The 19,303-nt window shown below is 42.0% G+C and overlaps 1 protein-coding gene across 1 annotated transcript in view; it reads right to left on the bottom strand.

Annotated features, from left to right (window-relative positions):
- Nucleotides 1–19,303, bottom strand: part of LOC126456680 (UDP-glucosyltransferase 2-like) — a 217,885-nt gene that overhangs the window by 74,009 nt on the left and 124,573 nt on the right. Inside the window, exon 7 of the mRNA XM_050092421.1 lies at nucleotides 16,526–16,661. Within this exon, the coding sequence (XP_049948378.1) occupies nucleotides 16,526–16,661 (136 nt within the window). The remainder of the gene's footprint in view (nucleotides 1–16,525; nucleotides 16,662–19,303) is intronic.

Raw genomic sequence — 19,303 nt, 5'->3', positions numbered from 1 at the left:
CGTTTAATTCAAGTTCAAAGTTAAATCTTTTCTTTCTAAATTGCGTAGATTCAAGTAGCTTTAGAAATGATTGTTGAGGTAGTCCAAGACTAACTGTATTTCGATGTGCTTCAGAAAGAAAGCTCACTATTAACTTCAGTCACTAAATTAACTTTCGATTTTCCGGTTTCATTAATTCTTTTGCTAAATTAAGTGTAGCGAAATTTATTACTTCTGACAAACTTTCAGTTTTCACACTACACGTGTCAACCTTCAGTTGCCACGCTTCTAGTGCTAATTATATGTGTAATTACCTTTCCTTTTCAGTTACTATAGTAATTGTCCTTAGGACTGGCGACCGTAATTTCCCCCAAATCTCAAATATCTAATTACCGCTAGTTAATTGTTAACGTAACGGCCGCACATTTACTTTCTTCATTAACTTTACCCCTTTTCAAAATTAATTTCCACCAGTTTCATTTGCATTTTTCCTTTCGTTTAGATGTAACCCTTTCCTCCCTCTTTACCGACAGATTAACTTCGGTGACGATTGCTTTTCCCAAATTTCCATTAGGTACATGCGGTTTAATTTTTCACTGTCATTAAGGTCGATAAGTGAGGGGGAGGTTACACGTGGCGACCTGGTGACAGGACAATCTTCAGATTTGAGGTTGTTCTGGACACGAATTTTGTTTGGTGCAAATGTCGTAACAAAGTATTGGTTACGAACAGATAGTTACGTCAGCGAGATTAAGTAGTGGGAGGAATCCTAATTAGATTTGAGATTTGTTATTTACATTGAAAATTATTAGAATGAGTGAAGGCAACAATTACCAAAATTTGGTAGACTTGGATACGGAACAATCGGTCGAACAGTGGGAAACGCGCACCGCGGTACCCATTGTTCAGGGGCAGGCGGCTAGTGTGAAAGACGCGACCGCCGAAACGCAACAAAGAGCAGAAATGGAATTCCAAACTTTAGAAAATGTTTCGGAATCGGAAGTGAAAATCAAATCTGAACCCCTTGATGACGAATACGCGGGGACAATTAAAGAGGAAGCCGCTACGGAAGTAAAACCGGTAGTTTCCGGGAATTTAGCTGATTTATTGAATGTTTTGATTAACGAAATCAAGGCTCAGTCTAGCAATATAGAAACTCAATCGGCAGAAATTAAAGCTCAGGCTGCCAAGCAAGAAGCTCAGTCTGAAAAATTTGAACGGATGCTAGACAATCAGAACAAAGCTATTAACGTTGTTATCAACAATGTTGGAGTTGTTAACACAAAAGTTGATAAAATCAAAGAAAATATTGTTGTAATTAATACCGAAATCAGTAATCTTAAACAGGAAATGATAGGCGTTCAGGCCGAAATTGCGAGCATAAATACTCGTTTTAATTCCGAAATTAGCAGAATAGAGAAAAGTGTAGGAGAATCAGTTGCTCCGATCATCGAGAATAAGGTGACGGAACAAATTCAATTAGTGAAAAAAGAGGACCAAAAGAAGGTGGAAACTTTAAAGGTTTTAGTATCCGAAGTATATACCAAAGTGACGAAGCAGGCTAATACCTGCGAAGAACAAAAAAAGGAAGTAGAAACGCTTGCGACAACTACTTGCCAAGTAATTACGAGAGTGTCGGAATTAGAAAATAAACTTGACGAAAAACAGAGCTATGTGCCAATCTGTGCACATAGTTCGGAATTGTTGACGAAAGAGGAGCGGTTCGACCCCTTGAAAAAAGGCGGTATACATGCGACGGATTTCATTAAAAATTGTGAAAGAGTTTTACCCAGATCATGGCCTAATGAGAGAAAAATTAATGCGGTTATTGATGTGTTGGCTGGTGATGCCAAGCGTTGGGGCTTAAACCTTAACATTACGAACCTGACTTTTGACGAGTTTAAAAATTTTTTTCTGTCTGAATACTGGTCAGAGCAAAAACAGCAAAGTGTCTGGCGCGAATTTGTCGTATCGAGGCCTTTCGATGCGAATTCGCGCGGCTTGATGAAGGAGTTTTGTGAGGGCTGGATCCGAAAGTTGGAATATTTGCGTGATCGCCGCACGGAATCCGAAATAGTCTGGGAACTCTACATGAAGCTTCCAGATGATACAAAACGCTACGTAGGAAGCAATTACAGGACAATAAATGATTTCCTGGAAAGAGTGGAGGACGAGGACAATTGGCGCAATAATCGCGACAGTGGTAGAGGCCGTGGTAACAACAACGGGTACCACAGCAACCACAACAACGATAACCATGGGAATAATGCATACCGCAACCATGGCAGCAATAGTAATAATGGTTCGGGCCGTAATGACAATCGGTACAATGCAAATAATAACAGGAATGACGGAAACCAGTATCACACTAGCGTGATACGGGCTGCGCAGAATAGTAATAACGCCAGAGGGTGTGACCAGCCGCCTCAGCAGTATCCGGGGAGCGTATCTGCTGGGACGAGACAGGGAAACCATTAGCCGCGCCAGTGAGGGGCCGACCGGGCGTGGAGAAATTTTGGCGGCCCAATAACAGGAGAAAACCCAGGTGTCGTCGTTATGAAAATTCCGTATGGAATAATCAACGGCGGGAGAGTGTGCCAGTATCAGGAGAAAGGAGTGCGCCCACAAGTAGTAGATCAGCTGTAGACACGGCAGTAGAAAATACATTCACTGTCAGTGAGAACGATTTAAGTAGTGTTCCGGAAATCGACTATAAAGTGGCAGCTGTAATACCCACAGCGGAACTGGAGATTGAGTTTAAGAATGATTCGCAAGTGTTGAAAGAAGATCAGATGTCGGATAAAACGTCCGTCATCGAGCGAGGGGATGCAGAGAGGGATGAGGTCTGGTTAAGGCAGTTCGGTCGCTTATACGACGAACTAAGAGATTATAGGGGCCTGTACGGGAGAAGTGTTTATGGGGAGCGCGGGCAGGATTTGCCGCGTCTCGTCCCGCAGGAAGATAGTGATTGTGAAGTGATGGAAAGTTCTGGCCCTAACCGGCAGACTTTACTAGAAATAGTTGATGTTAATAAGGGGGAGCACGAGCAAGATTCGTCGTGTTTCGTCCCGCAGGAGTTAGATGTTGAAGTAGTAACGGAAAGTTCTGGCCTTAACCGGCAGACTTTACCGAAAGTTATAGTGGTAGAAGTAGCCGACCCATCCGACGCAAACCTCCAGTTTAAACATTGCGAGAGTATTAAGGAGAAAGATTACGAAAATTTTAGTGATAGCCGGACACAATTGGTAGAAAAGCACATAGATTACAGCGTGTATGAGGTTAGAGCTGACATTATACGGTCAGACGATAGCAGTGTGGGTTGCGCAGATCTAGAGGAAGTAATTGCAGATACTACTGGGCATATTTCTTCAGGTAGATTGGCAGATGAGATCAATCTGACTAAAGAGGAATCAACGAAGGTGACAATTAGTGAATTGATAGCAATGCAACACTTACTAGTTGACGAGTTACAGGAAAAGGTTTCGGTATTGGAGGCGAAGCTACAAACTAAGCCTCAGGACAGACGTGTTGAAATTAAAACTGTATGTGAACAGAGGCTGAAAAAGCCGCCAGATAAACCGGATTTAGGATCAAAGCCGGATGGTTTTTTCTGGAATGACCTGGATATAGACGAGGATTTACTGTGGGAAAGTAAAGAAACAGTCGAGGACAAGTGTAGACAGATAGTAGTGTCTGTTAATATGCACGACCTACAACTAAACGTGTTGATTGACACCGGTGCAGAATTGAGTGCTGTATCTGGGAAAATATTTGAGTTACTGAAAGACAGACCCGGCATCGTAGTTATGCCAGTAACAGGAGTGAAAATTATCGGTGCTACTGGGAAGGCCAGTAAACCGGTCACAAAACAGATTTTTGTCAACTTCGAGATATGTGGGGCACGATTTGAACAAGAGTTTGTCGTCGTGCCAGACTTAACTACGGAAGTAATTATCGGGTTAGATTGGCTATTAAAGTACCGTGCAGTGATTAACTGCGAAAGCAAAACTTTGACATGTATGTCACTAGATAAAACAATGGTAGTTGGTTTTGACGAGGCAGGAGACGGTGTGCATAGGCAATACCAGCCTATACACATTGTTAACTGGCCGGATGACATTGACGTAGGAATGAGTTTGAGCTGCCGTAACATGAGGAATCTCGGCATTGACAAAAGTGTAGAAAGTGAATTGGAAGAGATAATCAAATTCCCTCCACGGATTGACATTAGTATTGGTGTGAAAAAAGATCGTTTGCGAGAAGTAATGAAGCTTAAAGCCGATGCTCGCATACGTCGTCATGACGCTAAAGCGCGTTTTGCTAAGTTTGCGATCGGAGACTTAGTACTTGTAAAAGCTCATGAGAAATCGAGCGAGATAGACAATGAAATCACTAAATTTAAGTTTGTTTATAATGGACCATATAAAGTCATTGGTATACCTCACACAAATGCTTATTGCTTAGAGTATCCAAGCTCTGGAAAGCTATTAGGTATACGAAACATTGTAGACCTGAAATTGTACCAACCAAGGATTGATTAGTACCACAGATAGGGTAATTTGTACAGTATGTAGATATAGAGTGTAAGATTTAAGGATGTGCCATGTGGCGATGCTTTTGCCTGACCCAGAGGTCATTAAAGAAGTTGTAATTAATAAGTAATTTATGTTGATTAAATGATTTAAGAGTTACTGAATATTAATCAATTTAAAAATCCAAGCTGCTAGTTTAAGTTTTCAGCTGAGTCACAGTAGATTAAGCAATGTAAATATGATTTTGTAACTAGCTGTAAGATTCCATGAATATGTGTTTTACTAGTCATTGCCGATGTACTTAGACGCTGTTTTAAGTTTCAGGCTTGTACATGTGTGATGATGGACAGTGTTGAGTTATCCACTGTGGTAGTGTTAATGGACTCCTTGAGATTACCCGGGAGTGAGTTTTTCCGAAAGAATTCAGTGAAACGGACGTTCTGGAAATGCCGTTAGACAGGCGAGTGAGATCAAGCGTGCCGCACAGGAGGGCGCAACAATACTGGCGAGGCGGTGCCGCTGTCGGCTCTTGTGCCGCTGTCGGCATTCTTTGTACTTGCGAGTACGGGAGGCGGAATTGTTTTTCTTCCCGGACAGATGGTGTGAAAGAATACTGCTTTCAATACTTATGTTTTTTTCGATCTACTGAATATTATTTTCTTGTTTAGCATTAAGTGGACTCTCATGGCAAGCGTATTAATTACGAAAAGGTTATATAAAATGTGTATTCTATGTAATTAATAATTAATCTGCGTATTTTGATCTACCTGTTTTTATGACCATGTACTCTGATTAATTTTGTAAATAGTATTCCATTTCATGATAGTGTTACGGATTTTGACGATTTTGGAATAGCTAAACCATTTTCTATATCTTCTATGAATTTTGATATGTTGTCAACCTGTTTTATTTTGTGCAAGATGACAGAGTGGAATAAGGTTAGGAGTGTCTCCACTCAATTATTATGATCTAAAAATTGATTTATGATTAATTAGACGAATGCTAAATTTTGTTGATGTTTTGAGCATATGCATTTCCGCTGTTTCTTTTTTTTGGGACATTTTCTGAGTCTGTTTACGTTACACGAACATCCTCAGACAATGTGGGGCACGTGTAACGCCGGAAATGCGTATCCTCCTATTTCCATCTATTGTACTATTATTTTTTTTCCTTGTTTTGTTACCTCAAGATATGACATTTCTGTCTCTTTATATATTGTAATTGTTTTACTGTTTGTATATATATATTTATGCACTCATGTCGATGTATAATTGGTTTGTTTCGTAAATATTATTTGTATTTTTACGCTGGGTCTTGCCTAGGGAAAACTGCTATCGAACGATTACATCGATGGGTCGTGTGAAGAATCAAAGTGTGTAGGATCTTTGGTAGTGTTAACTCTGCCGCGTGGAGCGCGGGCAGAGAGAGTCTGGCGGGAGTAGCGAGTGGAGCAGGTGTGTTGTGTGACGCTCCCGCGAGTTGCCGCGCTTTCGGGGTTTGGCAGCATGTAATTGCGCTCGACTCGCGATGATAGTTTCTGACATGGTGTCGCGGACGGGAAGCATTAGCTGGCGCACATCAAGAGCCCGTTTCGCCTGGTGACCGTGTCGAGAAGAAGGCGCGCCAACATCCAGCTTCTGCAACAGCGACGGCCGACAATGAGTGACTGTCGCCACCTCCTCGATCGACGGCTTCAAACCTTCAATCAACCAACAAGGAAGACTAAAAGCACGTAAAGTTTCAGAACTGTATCGCAGACCTCAGCTTTTCAAATTGTTCCATTTGCCTCGCAAAATTACAGCAACTTAGCATGAACTTTTGTTGCTCATTGTCCCAATTGCATTGCCAAGCAGGGTCCCTTCCTTTTCCGAAATGAGCCCGAGGGTCGTTGAAATTCAAACGCCAGCATCATTCGATTTCACTGCTTTAATTTCAAAGTTCAACTGGCTACAATATTTAGATTGCACAAGCACAAATTAAGAGTGCGAGTTTTGTTACCGTATTGTAGCTTACCTTGACTGCAGCTCAGCTTGGTACGTACTAAATTTTACTATTGTTAATTGTTCAGAATCGTTTAATTCAAGTTCAAAGTTAAATCTTTTCTTTCTAAATTGCGTAGATTCAAGTAGCTTTAGAAATGATTGTTGAGGTAGTCCAAGACTAACTGTATTTCGATGTGCTTCAGAAAGAAAGCTCACTATTAACTTCAGTCACTAAATTAACTTTCGATTTTCCGGTTTCATTAATTCTTTTGCTAAATTAAGTGTAGCGAAATTTATTACTTCTGACAAACTTTCAGTTTTCACACTACACGTGTCAACCTTCAGTTGCCACGCTTCTAGTGCTAATTATATGTGTAATTACCTTTCCTTTTCAGTTACTATAGTAATTGTCCTTAGGACTGGCGACCGTAATTTCCCCCAAATCTAAAATATCTAATTACCGCTAGTTAATTGTTAACGTAACGGCCGCACATTTACTTTCTTCATTAACTTTACCCCTTTTCCAAATTAATTTCCACCAGTTTCATTTGCATTTTTCCTTTCATTTAGATGTAACCCTTTCCTCCCTCTTTACCGACAGATTAACTTCGGTGACGATTGCTTTTCCCAAATTTCCATTAGGTACACGCAGTTTAATTTTTCACTGTCATTAAGGTCGATAAGTGAGGGGGAGGTTACAATCTCTAAAAAGGGTAATCACAGAAGCTGGAAAGAAAAACATGGGTACAAAGAAGGTAAATAAGAAGAAACCACTGGTTACAGAAGAAATACTTCAAGTGAAATAAATAGGAAAGCCTCGGCAGCTGAGACGAAATGCCTACATGAAAAATGTGAAAAAATCTAATAAGACATGATTGTCGGAAAGACTGACATGGCATATGGGAAAGTCAAAGCAAGGGCGGTAACATTAACAGTGCAACGGGATTCCTCTGTTAAATGCAGAGGAAAGAGCCGACAGGTGGAAAGAGTACATTTAAGGTCTCTATGAGGAGGAAGATTTGTATGATGTTATAGAGGAAGAAACAGGGGTCGATTTAGAAGAGACAGTGGATCCAGTATATTAGAATCAGAATTTAAGGGTGCTTTGGGGGACTAAATATCGAATAAGGCACAATTAATAGATAACATTCCTTCAGAATTTTTAAAATCATTGGGGAAAGTGGCAACGAAACGACTATTCACGTTTATTTGTAGAATGTATGAGTCTGGCGACATACCATCTCACTTTCGGAAAAATATCATCTGCACAATTCCGAAGACTACACGAGCTGACAAGTGCGAGAATTATCGCGCAATCAGCTCAAGAGCTCATTCATCCAACTTGCTGACTAGAATAACACACAGAAAAAGCGAAAAGAAAAAGAAAATTGAGAATGTGCTAATAACGATCAGTGTGGCTTTATAATCGGAAAAGGCACTAGAGAGGTAATTCTGAAGTTGTGGCTGATAATGAAAGCAAGACGGAAGAAATATATAGACACGTCAAAAGGATTTGTTGACCTGTAAAAGCGCTGACAATGTAAAATGGTACAAGATGTTGAAAATTCTGAGAAAAATAGGGTAAACTGTAGGGAGAGACGGGTAATATAATGGCTCTGAGCACTATGGGACTCAACATCTGAGGTCATCAGTCCCCTAGAACTTAGAACTACTTAAACCTAACTAACCTAAGGACATCACACACATCCATGCCCGAGGCAGGATTCGAACCTGCGACCGTAGCGGTCACGCGGTTGCAGACTGAAGCGCCTAGAACCGCCTGGCCACACCGGCCGGCCACGGGTAATATACAGCTTGCTTAAGAGCCAAGGGGGAATACTAAGAATGGACGACCAAGAACGAAGCGTTGGGATAAAAAAGGAAGTAAGACAGCGATGTAGTATTTCCCCCCTACTGTTCAATCTGTGCATCGAAGAAGCAATGGTGGAAATAAAAGAAAGGTTCAGGAGTGGAATTAAAATTGAAGATGATAGATATCAACGATGCGATTCGCTGATGACATTGCTATCCTGAGAGAAAGTGAAGGAGAATTACATGATCTGCTGAATAGAATGAACAATCTAATGACTAATGAATACGGATTGAGTAAATCGCAGAAAACGAAACTAAGTTGCAAAAACGTGAACAGAGAGAAACGTAACACTTGGTGGTCACGAAGTAGATGAAGTTAAAGAATACTGCTACCTAGGCAGCAAAATAACCAATGACGGACGGAGCAAGAAGACATCAAAGAAGATTGGCACTGGAAAAAAAAAAAAAAAAAAATGAATTCCTGTCCAAGAGAGATCTTCTAGCAACGAACATATGTCTTAATTTGAGGAAGAAATTTCTGAGAATATACGTCTGGAGTAGAGCATTGTATGGTAGTGCAACATAGGCTATAGGAAAACCGGAATAGAAGAGAATCGAAGCATTTGAGATGTGATGCTACAGCCGAATGTTGAAAATTAGCTCGGCCGATAAGGTAAGGATATATATACTGTTCTTTCGGACATGTCGGATAGGGCAGACACCATCGGTGATCATGCAGCTAGTTAGAATGAAATTACAATGAAATGAACACCCTTAGCTGCTTACAGGCGTTGACATACGACAACGGCAACAGATGAAAATGTGTGCTCCGACCGGGACTCGAGCCCGGGATCTCCTGCTTACATGGCAGACGCTCTATCCATCTGAGCCACCGAGGACACAGAGGACAGCGCGACTGCAGGGATTTATCTCTGGCACGCCTACTGCGACACCCACATTCTCAACGTATTGTCCCGCACTACATTCGTAGTGCCCCGCCCATTATACTCATTACTCGCGGCGCGTTGCCGATTCCCGTAAGAGTTCGGGCACTGTTTGTGCATTCGCACAGAAGAAGAAGATGATCAAGTGGCCGGTGAGCCTTAACTATATATACATATACATATAAGATGGTATCTGTTCTTTCGGACATGTTACTCATGTTGGCAACTGTTCTCGATTCGAACTCTGGAACATTTAGTTCGACTTCTTTTGTAAAGGCATTTCGTAAGGCTGCTTTTAGCAACTCTGCTTTGGCGGCACTGTCTTCGGTAACATCTCAATTGCTATCGCGCAGAAAAGGCTTTTTACATCTACATTTATACTCCGCAAGCGAGCCAACGGTGTGTGGCGGAGGGCACTTTACGTGCCACTGTCATTACCTCCCTTTCCTGTTCCAGTCGAGTATGGTTCGCGGGAAGAACGACTGCCGGAAAGACTCCGTGCGCGCTCGAATCTCTCTAATTTTACATTCGTGATCTCCTCGGGAGGTATAAGTAGGGGGGAGCAATATATTGTATACCTCATCCAGAAACGTACCCTCTCGAAACCTGGACAGCAAGCTACACCGCGATGCAGAGCTCCTCTTTTGCAGAGTCTGCCACTAGAGTTTGCTAAACATCTCCGTAACACTATTACGCTTATCAAATAACCCTGTGACGAAACGCACCTCTCTTCTTTGGATCTTCTCTGTCTTCTCTGTCAATCCGACCTGGTACGGATCCCACACTGATGAGCAATACTCAAATATAGGTCGAACGAGTGTTTTGTAAGCCACATCCTTTGTTGATGGACTACATTTTCTAAGGACTCTCCCAATGAATCTCAACCTGGCACCCGCCTTACCAGCAATTAATTTTATATGATCATTCCACTTCAATTCGTCCCGTACGCATACTACTAGATATTTTACAGAAGTAACTGCTACCAGTGTTTGTTCCGCTATCATATAATCATACAAAAAAGGATCCTTCTTTCTATGTATTCGCAATACATTCCATTTGTCTATGATAAGGGTCAGTTGCCACTCCCTGCACCAAGTGCCTATCTGCTGCAGATCTTCCTGCATTTCGCTGCAATTTTCTAATGCTGCAACTTCACTGTATACTACAGCGTCATTCGCGAAAAGCCGCATGGAACTTCCGACACTATCTACTAGGTCATTTATATATATTGTGAAACGCAATGGTCCCATAACACTCCCCTGTGGCACGCCAGAGGTTACTTTAACGTCTGTAGACGTCTCTCCATTGATAACAACATGCTGTGTTCTGGTGGCTAAAAACTCTTCAATCCAGCCACACAGCTGGTCTGATATTCCGCAGGCTCTTACTTTGTTTATCAGGCGACAGTGTGGAACTGTATCGAATTCCTTCCGGAAGTCAAGGAAAATAGCATCTACCTGGGAGCCTGTATCTAATATTTTCTGTCTCATGAACAAATAAAGCGAGTTGGGTCTCACACGATCGCTGTTTCCGGAATCCATGTTGATCCCTACAGAGTAGATTCTGGGTTTCCACAAATGACATGACACACGAGCAAAAAACATGTTCTAAAATTCTACATCAGATCGATTTCAGAATATAGGCCTATAGTTTTGCGCATCTGCTAGACGACACTTCTTGAAGACTGGGACTACCTGTGCTCTTTTCCAATCATTTGGAACCTTCCGCTCCTCTAGAGACTTGCGGTACACGGCTGTTAGAAGGGGGGCAAGTTCTTTTGCGTACTCTGTGTAGAATCGAATTGGTATCCCGTCAGTTGAGTGATTTCAGTTGCTTTTCTATTCCTTGGACACTTATTTCGATGTCAGCCATTTTTTCGTTTCTGCGAGGATTTATAGAAGGAACTGGAGTGCGGTCTTCGTCTGTGAAACAGCTTTGGAAAAAATTGTTTAGTATTTGTGCTTTATGCGTGTCATCCTCTGTTTCAATGCCATCATCATCCCGGAGTGTCTGGATATGCTGTTTCGATCCACTTACTGATTAACGTAAGACCAGAACTTCCTACGATTTTCTGTCGAGTCGGTACATAGAATTTTACTTTTGAATTCACTGAACGCTTCACGCATAACCCTCCTTACGCTAACTTAGACATCGTTTAGCTTCTGATTCTCTGAGAGGTTTTGGCTGCGTTTAGATTTGCAGTGAAGCTCTGTTTGCTTTCGCAGTAGTTTCCTAACTTTGTTGTTGAAACACGGTGGGTTTTCCCCGTCTCTCACAGTTTTACTCGGCACGTACCTGTCTAAAACGCATTTTACGATTGCCTTGAACTTTTTCCATAAACACTCAACATTGTCAGTGTCGGAACAGAAATTTTCATTTTGATCTGTTAGATAGTCTGAAATGTGTCTTCTATTACTCTTGCTAAACAGATAAACCTTCCTCCCTTTTGTTATATTCCTATTTACTTCCATATTCAGGGATGCTGCAACGGCCTTATGATCACTGATTCCCAGTTCTGCGCTTAGTGAGTCGAAAAGTTCGGGTCTGTTTGTTATCAGTAGATCCAAGATGTTATCTCCACGAGTCGGTTGTCTGTTTAATTACTCGAGGTCATTTTCGGATAGTGCACTCAGCATAATGTCACTCGATGCTTTGTTCCTACCACCGTCCTAAACATCTGAGTATCCCAGTCTATATCTGGTAACTTGAAATCTCCATCTAAGACTGTAACTTGCTGAGGAAATTTATGTGAAATGTATTCCAGATTTTCTCTCAGTTGTTCTGCCACTAATGCTACTGAGTCGGGAGGTCGGTAAAGGGAGCCAATTATTAACCTAGCTCGGTTGTTGAGTATAACCTCCACCTATAATAATTCACAGGAACTATCCACATCTACTTCACTACAGGATAAACTACTACTAACAGCGACAAACACGCCACCACCAGTTCCATGCAATCTATCCTTTCTAAACACCGTCTGTGCCTTTGTAAAAATTTCGGCAGAATTTATCTCTGGCTTCAGCCAGCTTTCCGTACCTATAACGATTTCAGCTTCGGTGCTTTCTATCAGCGCTTGAAGTTCCGGTACTTTACGAATGCAGCTTCGACAGTTTACAATTACAATACCGATTTCTGCTTGGCCCCCCATGTCCTGACTTTACCCCGCACCCTTTGAGGCTGTTGCCCTTTCTGTACTTGCCCAAGGCCATCTAACCTAAGAAACCGCCCATTCTACGCCACACAGCACCTGCTACCCGTGTAGCCGCCTACTGTGTGTAGTGGACTCCTGACCTATCCAGCGGAACCCGAAACCCCACCACCCTATGGCGCAAGTCGAGGAATCTGCAGCCCACACGGTCGCAGAACCGTCTCAGCCTCTGATTCAGACCCTCCACTCGGCTCTGTACCAAAGGTCCGCAGTCAGTCCTGTCGACGATGCTGCAGATGGTGAGCTCTGCTTTCATCCCGCTAGCGAGACTGGCAGTCTTCACCAAATCAGATAGCCGCCGGAAGCCAGAGAGGATTTCCTCCGATCCATAGCGACACACATCATTGGTGCCGACATGAACGACCACCTGCAGATGGGTGCACCCTGTACCCTTCATGGCATCCGGAAGGACCGTTTCCACATCTGGAATGACTCCCCCCGGAGTGCACATTGGTTTTGTTCCCATCCCTTGCAGCCATATCCCTAAGGGTGTTCATTACGCGTCTGACGTTGGAGCTCACCCTCTGCGACCGCCCGGATCTTGCTGACTGAGGGGCAACCTCTGTAACAGGACAAGCTTCGAATAACTACGTCAACCTACGCCCTACTGAATCTGCTTAGTGTATTCGTCTCCCTCTGCGATTTATACCCTCCACGCTGCCCGCCAATACTAAATTGGTGATCCATCGATGCTTCAGATCGCGTCCTACCAACGGGTCCCTTCTTCTAGTCAAGTTGAGCCACAAATTCCTCTTCTCCCTATTTCTATTCAGCACCTCCTCATTAGTTGCGTGATCTACCCATCTAATCTTCAGCATGCTTCTGTAACACAATATTTGGAAAGCTTCTATTCTCTTCTTGCCTAAACCATTTATCGTCCATGTTTCACTTCCATACAAATACTTTCAGAAAGGACTTCCTGACACTTAAATCTATACTCGATGTTAAGAAATGTCTCTTCTTCAGAAAAGCTTTCCTCGACATTGCCAGTCTACATTTTAAATCCTCTCTACTTCAACCATCATCAGTTATTTTGCTCCCTAAATAGCAAAACATTTTACTATTTTAAGTGTCTCATTTCCTAATCCAATTCCCTCAGCATCACCTGATTTAATTCGACTACATTCCATTACCCTCGTTTTACCCTTGTTGATGTTCATCTTATAACGTCCTTTTAAGACGTTGTCCATTCCCTTCAACTTGCCTTCCAAGTCGTTTGCTATCCCTATCAGAATTACAATGTCATCGGCAAACTACAAAGTTTTTTTTTCTTCTCCATAAATTTTAATTCCTACTACAAATTTTTCTTTTGTTTCCTTTACTGCTTGCTCAATATACAGATTGAATAACATCGGAGGTAGTCTACAACCCTGTCTCACTCCCTTCCCTACCACTGCTTCCCTTTCATGCACCTTTTCAATAACTGTAAAGTAAGGAAGATATGTTGAACTTTATAGCGAGTTAGAGTAACGAATCAATGTTCCTTCAATAGAAAGCCAGATCCAGAGTAATAAGAACATAATATATTCTGTTTTGTTGAAAATTAATGATCCAAAGAAGGTCCCAGCACAGCATCCCTAAAAATTAATTCAGGGCTCTTTTCGTAGCAACATATTTTACCTCATATATTAGTTGTTACGCGAGCAATAACAAAGCAGAGAGCCGGCGAAAAACCGAACCGTATGACTTCAAAGTACAGAAGCGGCGCACTTCATAAACCTTCCACAAAAATGAGCTTTTTTGCACGCATTTGCACATAAAATCCGAACAGTGAACATACAAATGGAGCCATTAGCTGAGCATTGATTTCAGCCGAGGTCTTTTGTAAAAGATATTAATCTATTAGCACAGTTTGTTTGGGCGCCAGCTCCAGTTCGCCTCTCGAATCTTGCTTAATATACTGTAACACTGCTATAGTAAAGGTGTTCGATTCGATGTGTAAACGCCCTCTGGTTCAGGCTAAACCAAAAACCTTACCCCATTTTCCTAGCTCATGTAAGAATCGAGCATCAGGTGCCTGCCCCCTTGCCGCCAAAGCGCGATAACGTGCGGGACATTGTCAGACATATTTGTACAGGGTGGAAGCGCTGTAACGATTAATTTTTATGAAAGGTCTATTGAGAGGTAATATCATCCCTCAAATCAAAATGTCTGTCTTCACGAGAGAATAAAGAAATTCAGTTTACACGAGTATGACAATAGTTCACTGAGGGACTGAAATATAAATTTTTTTGAAACTTCCTGGCAGATTAAAACTGTGTGCCGGACCGAGACTCGAACTCGAGACCTTTGCCTTTCACGGGCAAGTGCTCTACCAACTGAGCTACCCAAGGACGACTCACACCCCGTCCTCACAGCTGTAATTCCGCTAGTACCTCGTCTCCTACCTTGCCAGGAAGTTTCATATCAGCGCACACTCCGGTGTAGAGTGAAAACTTCATTTTATAAAATATTTTGTTTTCCCTATGAACTGATCACATAGATTAGAAAAAAAGTACTTCATAAAGGTGAATATAGGTCTCGTTAGGGACAAAAAGAAAAATTGTACCATTCTATAGACAAGAAGTGTGTATATCTCTTTCCATATAGGTACCTGAAAGTAAGGCAAAGATCTGACAAAATGGCTGTATTCAATTCATTTATTTTATAAAAAAAGCTTCCTGTTGTATAAGTAATTCAATCATCTTTCAGAAGTATTGTATTATTGCTGTAACAGAACCTTAACTGTGTGAAGATCTGAAATTTCTTCTAATGCAGAGTCTTACAGGTTGTGTGTTTATAAAACGTGTACAGTTTGGTAACAAAGTAACTGTTAATTGTACCAGAGATCTTTTTAGCAACTTCCTTTGTTATTTGAACTGGATGACTAGTGAAGCAACTTACACTCTACCAGAAAAAAATAAATAAATAGAAGTAAGTTAAGAATATTACAACATTGTACAGATTTGAGAGCTACTAAAAACACTGAAGACTAGACTGTTTTACCAGTTGCGACTGGCGTCTGATTTTTGCACCACCGCTGTCTTAATTTAATGCTACATAAATTTCATAGTCCTTTATCAGTAGGCCTATGCCTGTCAGCGACAGCAAAGGACCTGAAATAGCTGAACGGAATGAACAGTGTGTTGAAAGGAGGATATAAGATGAACATCAACAAAAGCAAAACGAGGATAAAGGAATGTAGTCGAATTAAATCGGGTGATGCTGCGGGAATTAGATAAGGAAATAAGACGCTTAAAGTAGTAAATGAGTTTTGCTATTTGGGGAGCAAAATAACTGATGATGGTCGAAGAAAAGAGGATATAAAACGTAGATTGGCAATGGCAAGGAAAGCGTTTCTGAAGAAGAGAAATTTGTTAACATCGAGTATAGATTTAAGTGTCAGGAAGTCGCTTCTGAAAGTATTTGTATGGAGTGTAGCGATGTATGGAAGTGAAACGTGGACGATAAATAGTTTAGACAAGAAGAGAATAGAAGCTTTCGAAATGTGGTGCTACAGAAGAATGCTGAAGATTAGATGGGTAGATCACATAACTAAAGAGGAGGTATTGAATAGAATTGGAGAGAAAAGAAGTTTGTGGCACAAATTGACTAGAATAAGGGATGGGTTGGTAGGGCATGTTCTGAGGCATCAAGGGATCACCAATTTAGTACTGGAGGGCAGCGTGGAGGGTAAAAGCCGTAGAGGGAGACCAAGAGATGAATACGCTAAGCAGATTTAGAAGGATGTAGGTTGCAGTAGGTAGTGGGAGATGAAGCTTGCACAGGAGAGCTGCAGCAACCCAGTCTCAGGACTGAAGACCACAACAACAACATGCCTATCATATGACGCATGTAACGATTCCACTCTCCAAATGTCTTGAAATGGTGAGAAATGTAGTAAGCTTCAGTGACTGCTTAAACGTTGTCTTGAGAACATCAGTGTTTCTTCTGTTTCTGGTTCGGTTTGCTGCCTTTGAAGAAGGAAAGTATCCGCCGTGAGACGGAGTAGACGACGTAGAGTGTGAGGGCAGCGACCACCAGCAGGAAGGCGACGACGTCGAGCAGCATCAGCTGCCACCAGTGCAGGTCGAGAGCGGCGCTCCGCAGGTGAGGGGCACCCTTATGGCGGATCACGTACTCGATCCACCACACCGCCCGCTCCAGCGAGTCCGCCTTGTGCTCGCGGAACACAGCCGACAGCGTCTTCATATTATCTTTGTATCTGTGGAGATAATACACAATGGCTGATTAAAAAAAAAACACTTGCTCAAAAACACCATGATTCTAAATTGCTAACTACGCCAAAATCGAGAACAGTATATGGAAAATCGAAGAATATACGATCTTTGACCAGCGCAATAGTTTTCGACCGAGAACTTTCAGACTGGTTCGATGCGGTCCGCAATGACTTACTCTTCTGCGCCAGTCTGCTCATCGACGAGTAGCACTTACAAATGGTTCAAAAGGCTCTGCGCACTATGGCACTGAACATCTGACGCCATCAGTCCCTTATACTTAGAGCTAGTTAAAGCCGTCGGCACACGGACCGTGCATCCGTACGTTGAGCGAGCCGAGTTTCTGATTTCATAGCGTGGAATAGCACGTTCAAGAGTCTTACCGAACGTGCAGAGCAATATCTGGCATGCCAGATATTCTGAGCGTGCGTCTGAGCGTTATCCAATGAGATGGCACAACGCCACCTACTTCACACGCACGCCGTCTCCCTTCAGTACAGAGTTGTGAGGCGCCATATTGGCATTCATTTAAAGCTTATATGTATATGTGCCGTTTCTGAGCACCAGCAAATTCAGAATCACTGGCAAACTCGTTGTTAATTGTGTCATTCGTTCCAATAAAGTAACGAGAAACATCATATTCGTGGCAAAAGAATTATTGTAACTTACGTATTATAAGAGTAGGCTATTTGAAGGCAGCGACACACGGAAGATCCACCGAAAACGCATTGTTCTTGGTACAATTTGTTATAATTAAATTTCAATGAGTAACATATCTACGATAAGGTGTTCTGCAACGGGTAACACACTTTGATTACTCGTAATGTGTGTGTTGTTGTTTTAGCGTAATGATTAGAGTACGTGTGGAGTGCACATGGTTTTTTTTTTAAGTTAGAGAATTCCCTCCCTAGGCCCGACAAGACGCCTCCTAAGACGCGGCAAGGTAGGAGTAGTCAAAATGCAACAGGGAATAACAATATTAATGTGCTAATAGTAAACTGCAGGAGTGTCTATAGAACGGTACCAGAACTGCTCTCATTAATAAACGGTCACAACGCCCATATAGTACTAGGGACAGAAAGTTGGCTGAAACCAGACGTAAACAGTAATGAAATCCTAAACTCATATTGGAATGTATACCGCAGAGACAGGCTGGACAGTGAAGGGGGAGGCGTGTTTATAGCGATAAGAAGTGCAATAGTATCGAAGGAAATTGACGGAGATCCGAAGTGTGAAATGATTTGGGTGAAGGTCACGGTTAAAGCAGGCTCAGACATGGTAATTGGATGTCTCTATAGGCCCCCTGGCTCAACAGCTGTTGTGACTGAGCACCTGAAGGATAATTTGGAAAATATTTCGAGTAGATTTTCTCACCATGTTATAGTTCTGGGTGGAGATTTTAATTTGCCGGATATAGACTCGGAGACTCAAACGTTCATAATGGGTGGCAGGGACAAAGAGACCAGTGAAATTTTTTTAAGTGCTTTATCTGAAAACTACCTTGAGCAGTTAAACAGAGAACCGACTTGTGGCGATAACATATTAAACCTTCTGGTGACAAACAGACCCCGAACTATTTGAAACAGTTAACGCAGAACAGGGAATCAGCGATCATAAAGCGGTTACTGCATCCATGATTTCAGCCGTAAATAGAAATATTAGAAAAGGTAGGAAGATTTTTCTGTTTAGCAAAAGTGACAAAAAGCAGATTACAGAGTACATGACGGCTCAAAGTTTTATCTCAAGTACAGATAGTGTTGAGGATCCGTGAACAAAGTTCAAAACCATCTTACAATATGCGTTAGATGAGTATGTGACAAGCAAGATCGTAAGAGATCGAAAAGAGCCACCGTGGTACAACAACCGAGTTAGAAAACTGCTGCGGAAGCAAAGGAAACTTCACAGCAAACATAAACATAGCCAAGGCCTTGCAGACAAACAAAAATTACGAGAAGCGAAATGTAGTGTGAGGAGGGCTATGCGAGAGGCGTTCAATGATTTTGAAAGTAAAGTTCTATGTACTGACTTGGCAGAAAATCCTAAGATATTTTGGTCTTATGTCAAAGCGGTAGGTGGATCAAAACAAAATGTCCAGACGCTATGTGACCAAAAATGGTACTGAAACACAGGATAACAGACAAAAGGCCGAAATACTAAATGTCTTTTTCCAAAGCTGTTTCACAGAGGAAGACTGCACTGTAGTTCCTTCTCTAGATTGTCGTACAGATGACGAAATGGTAGATATCGAAATAGACGACAGAGGGATAGAGAAACAATTAAAATCGCTCAAAAGAGGAAAGGTCGCTGGACCTGATGGGATACCAATTCGATTTTACTCAGAGTACGCGAAGGAACTTGACCCCCTTCTTGCAGCGGTGTATCGTAGGTCTCTAGAAGAGCGTAGCGTTCCAAAGGATTGGAAAAGGGCACAGGTCATCCCCGTTTTCAAGAAGGGACGTCGAACAGATGTGCAGAACTATAAACCTATATCTCTAACGACGACCAGTTTTAGAATTTTGGAACACGTATTATGTTCGAGTATAATGACTTTTCTGGAGACTAGAAATCTACTCTGTAGGAATCAGCATGGGTTTCGAAAAAGACGGTCGTGTGAAACCCAGCTCGCGTT

Source organism: Schistocerca serialis, chromosome 2 (assembly GCF_023864345.2).
Source record: "Schistocerca serialis cubense isolate TAMUIC-IGC-003099 chromosome 2, iqSchSeri2.2, whole genome shotgun sequence".
NCBI classification, from domain to species: domain Eukaryota; kingdom Metazoa; phylum Arthropoda; class Insecta; order Orthoptera; family Acrididae; genus Schistocerca; species Schistocerca serialis.
The sequence above is the reverse complement of the archived record's forward strand: the minus strand, read 5'-3'. Positions and strand labels throughout refer to the sequence as shown.